General features: G+C 27.0%; 1 protein-coding gene across 4 annotated transcripts; it reads right to left on the reverse strand.

Moving 5' to 3' along the window:
- Window positions 1-214: 214 nt before the first annotated feature.
- Window positions 215-11,181, reverse strand: LOC149055399 (uncharacterized). 4 transcript variants are annotated; one of them, XM_089228376.1, is made up of 8 exons: window positions 11,063-11,181; window positions 8,430-8,453; window positions 5,774-5,812; window positions 5,144-5,188; window positions 4,626-4,658; window positions 4,395-4,433; window positions 440-2,887; window positions 215-354 (listed from the first exon to the last, which is right to left on the reverse strand). In XM_089228376.1, the coding sequence occupies exons 1-7, from the start codon at window positions 11,130-11,132 to the stop codon at window positions 2,832-2,834; spliced, it is 306 nt and encodes a 101-aa protein (XP_089084502.1). In that variant the 5' UTR covers window positions 11,133-11,181; the 3' UTR covers window positions 215-354; window positions 440-2,831. The 4 variants fall into 4 exon arrangements, with proteins under 4 accessions (XP_089084502.1, XP_089084504.1, XP_089084505.1 ...); XM_089228378.1 differs by lacking the exon at window positions 5,144-5,188; XM_089228379.1 differs by lacking the exon at window positions 4,395-4,433 and having other exon boundaries at window positions 4,626-4,654.
- Window positions 11,182-11,671: the final 490 nt, after the last annotated feature.

The following is an 11,671-nucleotide window of genomic DNA, read 5'->3' on the forward strand; positions in this document are numbered from 1 at the left end:
TTATTAGTGATTTATAAACAACACAAATAATTATGTAGTTAATGTAGTTATTAGTATGTGGTACTAACTATACTCACTTTAGGAAACGTTTTGTGCACGAGTTGTTTGATTTGAATGTAGCCAGTGTAGTTCAATTCGTCAAGCAGTGGAGAGTCGTCGTCATCACTGCGTCGTCGGACCGCGTACGGCGAGGCACGTTTCAAAATATGACCCAAAGCGTGCTCGGTAAACTCCAACTCACTGCTATAAGTCCTACTGCTGCTAGTTATGTAGTGCATTGTCATCGTCCGGAATTTCAGTGAGTGAACTGAATAATATATTTGAAACGACTGCTGTTCGAGCACAGAAGGTGAACTAACAAGGTATATTAAAAGAAAACACAGAAATTATTGTAAGACTACCTTATATTTCGTACCTACATTTATAATCGCTTGCTTACCTCGACCTGACTGAGTGCCTCTAAAAACAAAAATCCACGCTCATAGATTACTAGATTAGTATAACATTATAATATACGATGCACACACTCGTCGAAGTCGATAAACGAGAACAGTAACTGCCTACTTGAGAAATCAATGGACAATGAATAATATTGTTTGTGGTTGGAATTGGAATGGTCGGATCTTAAACGCAAAATTATTATCGTATCAATTTAATAATTATTGTTATTATTATGTCATTATCGAGTGTTGACGTGGACATCGGTTCTCACTGGCAACACTGCTAGTCAACGGACAACGGACGCTTATTGTATTGTTTCATTTTTTTTTTTATTCTTGCTAAATGTTATTATTCTAACTTGTGTTTTATCATCGTCAAAAAGATCGCTCACTAGTTACCATACATCGGACCTGATTTTACTGTGTTTTGACGGTCGACGGACAACACTGATTGCGACTTTTTATTATGACGTACTATTTTGAAAGACAAGAATTATGTCTCTAAAACAATTTTTACTTTAAATTATGTTATTGATCATTTTATTGAGTTTTTATTCTAAAACCACTATTCGAGTAGACTGTTTATAATATACATTAATGTTATATAGTTTATCAGTTAAATTTACAAAACGATCAAAACTGATCAGTAGGGCTCGGAAGTTATAGGAGTTAAAAAAGGCAAAATATGCATGCAAATATGCACAAAAAAATTGTAAAATATGCATGAAAATATGTTAAATATGCAAAATAAAATTTATTAAATATGCAAACAAATTTACTACGTATATACAAAAAAATTTACAGCATTTTTACATGCTGAGTAACCGTAAATCGTTTTTCGCAATTCACTTTAACTTCACAGATCTTACAAAATAGAATAGTACCGTCTGTTGAAAAAACATTTTCGCCGAATTCTAAAACGAATTTTCTAGTTTGTGAAATTTTCGGCATATTATAATTTTTTTAAACACGTAGGTAGATTTTACAGAACACGGACGAATTTATTACACGCGACAGTTCACACATGACTGACGGGGAAAATATACTTGCCCATATAATTCAGTCATACACCTATAAATACACTATTATATAGAACAAATCGCTATTATATTAGATTAACGATAACGTCGATAGCATAGACGTTAGTGTAATAAAGATAAATACGCTCCGTTGATACGTCGTGACTGTTAATTTAATCGAAAATAAATAAAATAATTTTTAGGAAAAACATCAATTTGTGTAGAAAATATTAAATGAGAATAAAAATTCAATGAAAATTGAAAAATATGCATAAAAAGCATATGAAAATTGAGAAATATGCATAAAAAGCATATGAAAATTGAGAAATATGCACTTTTTTCAAAAAATTGACAAAATATGCAAAAATATGCACTTTTAATTTTTTTATTTAATCTTGTCATTGTATAAAATGGATTTCTAGCTTGGTCTGCTATAAATTAAGGGCATACAGAAAAATATGCAACTCCTACAACTTCCGAGCCCTACTGATCAGATTCACATTGATAAACCACAAATCCTAAGCCATTTGGAATATTTAATAAAACCATGTGTGATTTATTATTTCGGAAACTCTTTGTGGTAGCTATTACAATAATAGCGTCTAAAAGGAGGTATTATTTCGTCAAAATTTTAGAATAGCCCATAACATGTCATTACACAAAATATTACCATACTGCATTACGGCTCTTTAATGATAATATTATAACATATTTATACACTACGCACATTCAGTCTTAAACTTGGGAGTGCTAAAATCTTTTACCCCAAAGTGACTTGTGGGGAACTTTGCTTTCCCCATACCACTTATACGGTTACACTACCATTTCAAACAAAATTACTGCATGACTACATTAAAAGTTTCAAATTAATCAGGTTCATTAATTTTCCTATATCCTATAACCGATTATTATGATGACTATTATAATATTCTTTGATGAACAAGTGTTGCAATCAGGGTCGTCTACATTTTCACTAGTTACTTTCATCATCTTTTTATTTTTATTTGTTTTACTCAATTTAAATGTACTGGAAATATTGAAAAAGTAATATAATGTGAGTAATATAAAATATTTATAAACTTTAAGTTCATAACTGTGAAATTTAAAGTAATACAAATATGTTAATTACATTTACACTACAACTTATAATTTTTTGAGTAGAGTAAATGAATGTTATTAGAATGATATTATCTAATAAGAAAATAAGAATAAAATATTGTTAAAGATAAATGTATATTTCATTAATCATAACAATATAAAATCATATTAGATATCTAAAAGTTTGAATTTTCGTACATCATAATTAAAAGGAACATGACAAGTATATAATAAATTAATAAAATATTTTATATTAGTTTTGTATTTTACTAGATTAATTTTCTGATCCGTTTTTTCGATACTCACAATATTGGAGAGGGGTCATTGTATCTAAAAAAAAAAAATAAACAAATAAATAAAAAAAAAAGTTATGGTTCAAATTTGTTGATATTATCTCGTAGGTCTTTTTTTTTTTTTTTTTTTGAAGTAAAACTTCTTTCTTGAGGTATGGATGGAGAAAAAAATCGTCACGAAAAATGAAACGCCATGAAAGAATGAAACGTCACGAAAAAATGAAACGGTGTATGACTGCGACAGAAATCGCTTGAATGGTTAAATGTTATATGTCCGAGTGTGATAGTGCGTCATTTGCTTAGTGTGTTTTCTATGTTGACAATACAATGTAGTTACTATTGGCTTCGAAAAGTGAATCGTAATTTATTGACAACATTTAATTTATAGTTCGTCTAGCGCTAAGTAGGCTGATTATTTCAACAATTATGTCTAGCAGTATACGTGTTAAAACTTCAGGAACGATTGTTAGTATTTTTATAATAAATGTGTCGGTTAAATATACCTTAAACCTATAACTTAATTGTTGTATTATTTTTAATAAACCACATAAAAACTGCAACTAAGTTTTATTTAATTATGTCTATTTAAAAATCGAAAAATAATTATTATAGACACAATTTTGAAAAATAAACATATATAAATTTAAGTTAATGAATAAGATTTATTCTATTTTTGAGTTTTTGCTGCGTTATTTAATGATACTTTCAAAAAATTAAAATAAATTCAAACTTCTTTTGTATATTATATTCAAAAACTTCAAAATACTCAATTTATGGAAAAAATTCAAAAAATCGCTTGGGTCAAGTCCGCCTTAAATGCCGTCAAATAAAGAATCAACGATTTCTTAATCGAAGATAGAAAGTAACCAAACCATAATATTATCTACATTGTGGTTAAATATTTCAATTACCCAGTTATTAAATATAAATAATGATCAAAACATTCATATGTTTGTTTTCTATAACGTCTTTAGGTGTATGACATATTATGATCGACGTTAAGAATACCTCAAATTTGTCTTCTCCGTCTTAAAATTGTAGAACATAGAAAAACCTATTATGAACCAAAAAGGCTACACAGTCATAATTGAGAAACGAACTTTTTATTATTGTCACACATTTACTGTGAACATTGTTTTTATTTTTCAATTTTATTAATAATACATATAATATATAATATATATGCATGTTTTGTACATATTTAAAATGTAGTAATTAGGTTTAATTATTTAGGTGAATTATATAAGTGGTCCAATCAAAAATTCAAGTAACCCATATAAAACAGCTGGCTTAACCTAAGCTGGACAACTAGATAACATTTTTTTAAATAAAAATATTTCATATTTAAAATTTTATGAAAAAAATTCAACTAGGTATGTCAAATTTCTGTTCACATGCTTAGATATTTTGCAGTTAAAAATATTTATAATTTTAAATAAACAATCTGGAATACTCTAGAATGTTCAAAGTGGTTCAGCTTAAGTTGATTTATGAAATATTTTATTAGATGTCAATTTATGTATTTGAACCAGTTTAATAATTACTGTTATCTTTGCAGTAATTTATATAATCTCTGGCATATTCTGAAATAATATGCATTAAATTATTGGTATAAAATGTATTTATTATTACTTTATTAACGTATATTTTTTAAATTTAAATTCACAGCCACAAATGAACATGAATTAAAATTAACGCTTAAATAATTTAAACATTTATTATATCAAAAAATAAGCAATAACCATCATATTTATTTGCCAACAATAATTACTTACCATTATCTGTAGTTTTGCCGTATCCGTATCTAACTAAGCAATACATATAATACAATAATGTATAAAATATATAATAGTATAATAGTAACGTCTGACTGTCCCGCCTGACAAAACATGTGCCAAAGATGTGTAAAGATTTATATTGATACATCAAAGCACATTGTTATTAAGGATAAGATTAGCGATTCCGATTCGCTCAAAGCTGCTTACAAATAAGTTAAACTTTAACAAAAACTTGTGTTGTGTGATGTTCGAACAATCATAATTAAGTTTTACTACAGCTTCATGTAATATGCCAACTGAATGTTGCATACATTATTAGATTGAGTATCTATTCGAAATAAAGAACTGAATATGAGTTTACAAAAACTATTTTATAATAAAATTATAAAATCATAATTTACTACTTGACGGCAGTTAACGTTCTACTGATGAAAACCAATAAATATATGAAATAGAAAATAATAATACTAACTAGCCACGAAGCTTATAACTCTAAATAATAAATTTAAACTTACCAAAATGGAAAACCATTTTTAAATAACCATAGCGATTTTCATATTCTAAATTATAATATTAAAGTTATTACTTTTACAAAATACAAGAAATATGATCTACTGATGCGAAGGAAATTTAAGTATGACGTCTTATATTATAAGTCTATGTGTCTACTATTTGGTATTTATCTCAGAAGTTAAACTATTTTTGTAAAAAAAAACAAAAAACAAGTAAAAAGACACTTGTTAAACATTTCCATGAATATAAATCACTCATTTATTTTTTGAGGTCATTTACATCGAATTTTGTAAATAAAAGTGTTTTATGTGTTTTCCACGTTATGCGAAAATCATTAGTTTATCTATTTAACCAGTGTCGTATACACAAGGGATGAGTTATTTTTTACCGTATGTATAAATATAAATTTAATTTAAAAACTATTTTGATATTATACATAAACACATAATTTTGTTGTATAACACAATGCATTGGAAATATCTGTGTACGCCACAGAATTATCCAATACATCATTTTTAAATTTGAGGATCACAAAATATGTACTTTATTATAAGAGTGTATTAAATATAAACAGTGAATACCATATTATTATAAATAGCTTTGATATTCAAAGATCTAAATTATATACTCACTTCCATCATTATTCATGAATCTGGCATCAACCATTTGTTCTGTAATTATATTTAAATGTTTTAATTATCCACGAATATTTATAAAATGTTTAAAATTATAAGCTATACAATTATAAAGTATAATGCTTAAAAACGATAAATGTTATATATATAATATACTTAATGGTTAAAAAATTATCAAATTAAGCGAGTGTAAAAGTTAAATTAGTAATAGATACATATTAATATTTATCTATACTCTAAATAAGTATAAAAAAATTAAATTTCATTGAGTTTTTCGATTACAGTTTTACAAATATTAATTTATTTGCATAAAGTAATTTTAATAAACTTAAAATAATGATAATATAAGCTATGAATTAACGATTGTTTTTATAAAACGACATGTCCGTGCTTCAGAGTATGATCCCTTTTTTGAAGATGTTAAACTTTTAGAAGCTAATCCAGATTATGTTTTATTATGTTAAAATAATGGAAGTGAATAAACAGTTCCATTAAAGCATCTGGTACCTTCAGGTGACAAGTAACTAACAGAGAAAGTAAAGTTGTGATTCTAAAGAACCATCTAAGGATGGTTGATTAAGGATCATAGATCAACCAACTGTCAAAGTGACCACTAACAAACACGAGGACAGTCAGGATAAACTATAAAATCAAGAAAAAGAAAAAGAAAACCAGGAAACTGTGATTTTGGTTAAACACTAACTACTTCAATCATGTAAAGAGAATTTAAGTTAGATTCAAAACCAAAATAATGAAGTTGGTCTACGAATCAGCCCAAAAGATAAGAAGATAATATCTTTTAATAATAGAGCATCATTACTGTTATTATTATCATGTATTAATATTTGATGACTGTTATTTTATATCGATATTTTATAAATAGTTATAGTAGCTAAGGAGAATGTGATGCTGATTAAGTGAAACCAACATCGTATTATTAGCTCATACCTATATTATTATTATAGACTATTTCGATTGTAATTTTAAACATCTGAACTTAAGCCTTAAGTTCTAAAACATCTTACACTTTATTACATTGTGCAAATTTAACTAGCTAAAAAGATAAATTTAAGATAAAAAGTGAAAAAGTTGGTTTTTTAACTAAACTAGTTGGTTAATATTTAAATAAATATATGGACTTAATTAGTTTATTTGACAGTTGATAGTTGAATTTAGCTTATATTAAGTGATTTAATAATAACAGTTCAAATTAAAATATTTTTGAAATTTTTCGTTTTTATGGTTTTAAACGTAAATATTAACATCAAAATAATAATAATAATAAATAATACTTTAATAACACAAATATTAAATATTCTAGTAAAATAAGTTTTTCAACACTACATATTGTTCTTTTGGGAAGTCTAAATAAAAAACTTCGATCAATTTCCCGAATAATTAAATAAAAACAAAAATACCGGGTAAGTCGTGGATGTCGCTCTGCTGTACAGTAGGTTGCAAGTGGGTTACTATAATGGATGGAATTAAATTTGAATCCAATGATATTTTATCATTGTATACGAAAAACAATTTTGAGCCAAGACAGTTTATCTGTCTAGGATATATTATAGATTATTAAAAATTTTCAAATCTTAAAAAGAAAATTTTTTATGAATTTCTAGTTTAAAATAATTTGCGAATTTTCGTGATTTTTATGTATTTTGTCAAAATTCAAACTTTGAATGCTTTAAAAAAAAATTATTCATATATATTTCTTTTATTTTTCAACTGCTATTGTAAAAATATGATAGGAGCCTTGTATTAAATTTTCAAATCTTAGATTTAAAAAGAAAAACTTATATGAATTTCTATCTAAGATAATTTGAACATTGCCGTAATTTTTACGTATTTAGTCAATATTCGAACTTCAAATGCTAATAAAAAAAAATTGTGCCTATGTATTTTTATAATTTTTTATTTACTATAAGAATAACTTAAAAGATTGAAAAACTTTTAAAGAATCTTGTATTAAATTTTCAAATCTTAGATTTAAAAAAACAATTTTTTATGAATTTCTAGCTTAAAATAATTTGAGAATATTTGTGATTTTTACGTATTTTGTCAAAATTCAAACTTTGAATGCTTATAAAAAAAAATGGTGACTATGAATTTCTTTTATTTTTCAACTGCTATTGTAACAATATGTTAAGAGCCTTGTATTAAATTTTCAAGCTTTTCTGCCTAACAAATACATTTTTATCGATATTCATTTTAAAAAAACTATTAATGTTCGAAAATTTCAAATACCTATGAATAGTTCAACTTAAGTCGAAATTTTTTGAAAATTGCACAATGGATAGAATATACTTATATAAACATTCGGTGAAAATTTCATGTATCTATGGTCATTTGTTTTAAAGTAACATCTAAAACCAAACTCGACAAAAAAAAAAACACACACATCATGGTAAAATCAATACATTCATCGCTCCGCTCAGAACCTAAAATATAGTAAAAGGGAAATTTTTTGCAAAACCAATATTTGACAAAATTGTGTATGTTGAAAAAAATGTATACCTATTTATCTTACTTTTATGTAAATTATGATTACACAGTAGAAAAGTGTTCACATGTTAACACGGAGCTTAGTGTATAATATACATATATAATGTGTATAAGTATAGTTTAAAGCAAAATATAGTAATATACTTACTACAACAATCCTCATAAACACCAGCTAGCATCAAAAGAAAAAAGAAAAATATTATGTTATGTTTAAAAAATAATTTGGGGAAAAAATGTCGACATTTTATTAAATACTAATCAAATTAAATAACTATTAAAAACATTTATTAATAATATTGTTATGAATTATAAGTTAGTTGAATTTAGCTAACTAATGTGTTTTCGGGGAAATTTTTTTTACAAAAGTCTTACAGTGTTGGTATTATTTTCGTCTTGGTCTTAAAATAGCAATAATATCTTGGTCTTAGATTTGTAACTAGTTATGGGAAACGGCAAGACCAAAACCAATTTAAATCACAAACAATTACACGAATGGTAAGATTTGTTTCCTTCGTTTAAAACGTTTATGTGATAAAAAAACTCATAGTAATGTTATTAATGATGCTTAATAATATTGTAGCCAATCTTATATTTTTATCAGACTTATGTAAGGTATACACAATTCTTATGTTCGTCAATCATCTTTAAAATTGTAAAATATTCTAGTTTTAAATTATGGAAAAAAATGTTGACTTTTAATAGAAAGGTTCATGATATATAAAACTTTTATACACAACATACGTCTAATATTTATTATTTAAAAAAATCATAGATGTAGAAATTAATTTCTAAAAAAAATCATTATAAATAACAACCTTATAATGTTAAAAATTAACCCAACAGTAAACTGATTTTAAATTTAATCTACCATAAATAAAAATTATCATAATAAAATAAAATAAAATGAATTAAAATGAACAAGATTTTGGTATAAAATAAAATTAAGTTTAAATTAATAAGAATCAGGTATAAAATAAAATAAAATAAAAAATAATAAGAATTAGGCGCAAATAAAAATATATTTTATATGTAGTTATAGATTCAAAGGAATTATCAGGTTAAACATTTTAAAATATTGTATATATTACTCTGTTAAATTATATAAGTTACATGATAATTATTGCTACAGTATAACCGTCTATGAATAAACATTAAAATATTGAAATTAATATATAAAAAAAATATATATAAATATACTAGCTGACCCGGCAAACGTTGTTTTGCCTAAATTTTTTTTTAAAATTAAGTTGACCCGGTGAACTTAACGCCTTCAAATAAAGTCTAGATTGATAATAAAATTCAAGTATTCCATTGTAATGAATTGTTACAGAAATCAATATATTGCATTTTGATAAACAATGTTTTTCGTTTTGTTGTCTGGTGCAAAAATAAACAACGATGACGGTTTTCCAACACGCGAACTGGCAACGTACAGCTGCCCGTGTGAAAAACATGGAAATTCCAAATTGATCTCACAGACTTCCAACGATTGGCCTTGCGATTTATTGATTGTCATCGAAAAAGCCAATCTAACGGGAAACTGAATCCGCTTAAACTGAAATGGAAGATCTGTTGGAATGATCGGAAATCGTGGGATAAGGACTTCCTCCCCTTTGAAATTACCCTTGATGATCGTTGATTGTATTACATTTTTCATCAGTTTCTTGACGGACAATCGTGTACCATTACACAATTTAGGAGGATTTAGATTCCGCAACATAATTATGATCGATCCCACTTTTACCTGTAAATTATGCGGTGGAGTTCCTGGCACATCAAGCGAGTTCAAAAATTCTGTCGGATAGTTGACCGCTTCGTTTTCGTCGGTCGTGCTGTCAACGGATTTGTATGAACGCAGTTCTCCAGCAATTTTACTCTGAATTGTAAAATTCAAGGTATCGACGTCTTTATTCCTCGCTGCTAGTATTGCCCGTTCACTCATCCAATCAAGATTGTTATAATTGACCTCAATGCTTGGGAACACTTTTGTAATGAGTTCTTCCTTCGACGATGTGAACTCACAAAAATTTGCCGGAAACGATATTAATCCAGTCAAAACATCAATGGGAATGTGTCCATTACCAAGCGCCAGCAGTTGTCTCGAGAATTCAGCAGCCGATGGGTCGTTTTGCAACGCAATTCTCATGTTCGTGGTCAATTTCAACTTCTCAACGACGATTTCAGGCAAGCATTCATTTCATCGGCAGCAGTAGATTTCGGAATGACGGGAAGTGTTTGACGAAAATCTCCGGAGAGCAATATCATTTCCCCACCAAATCGTTTCGAATTACCTCGTAAATCTAAAACGTTTTGCCTGTCTCTCCAGGAGCATCGAGAAAGTAAATGCCTCCCGTTCCATCATCAACAACCTTCATCAGCGAATCGTATACATTCTTCTGCTCGGCATTCAACAGCGGCACATTTTTTCGGACTCTTTCAGCCTGTTCATCTAGATCATAGTTTTTCTCCCACTGTAATTCAAGATTGAATGCAGCGTGCCTCGAACGATTTGGCGCTGTCATTCGTTTTTGTCTCTAAATCTCTAACTCACAGGATTTAGGTCCATAATTTATGCTATAAACCCGCTCCCCGACATTCTCTATCATTTAAAAAAAATTTGAGCCAAATCGGCCCAGCCGTTCTCAACTGATGCAATTTCGAATTTTTTGTCTCCATTTTTATATTTTTATATTTTGTATATAGATATATGATTCCGTCATTAATATAATTTTGTGAAATATAACGTAAAGTAAAAAAAAAATAATATAGGTAGGTACTTACCGCTAACATATTCATAGCAAATAACATTTAAAATGAAGAATGTAGCTAACATATTAATACTTTTGACCATTTTTGTAGGTATAGTAAATTAATAATTATACTTAAAGCGTTGAAATTAGAATAATAAAAATTATTTTCAAGTTTTAATATTTAAAGGGTTATTCAGTAAACAAAATGTGTAGGTAAATCGTATACACAATAAATATATTTCTTAGCGTGTGATTCAAAGTAAACAAACAACATTCAACAAGCACATACAAATTGCAGCAAAAAATTTGGTAACTGTGTAAATATGCCACAGTGACTAGGCATTTTAACCAGACATTTTATGTTTGCAATACGTTTTTAAATATGATAGGTAGAATAAGTTTTTGCCAAATAGTCGCATCTAAAGTGTGTATCAAAATAATAATGTACTTAAAAAGTTTCAAGTATCTTTGAATAATACTTTAAAATAACAATTCTATAATCGAAATTCTTCTTTTAAATATCTAATTTCTGAAAAAAAAAGCAATAGGTATTTGATACACAACTACGTTTGAAAATAATATTATTATTCGCAACTTGCTACGATGTATGAGTTAAAATTTGTTTAAAACATAATTTTCA

The sequence above is a fragment of the Diuraphis noxia genome, unplaced genomic scaffold, assembly GCF_037042655.1.
Source record: "Diuraphis noxia isolate RWA-SAM2 unplaced genomic scaffold, SU_Dnox_SAM2 contig0005, whole genome shotgun sequence".
NCBI lineage: Eukaryota > Metazoa > Arthropoda > Insecta > Hemiptera > Aphididae > Diuraphis > Diuraphis noxia.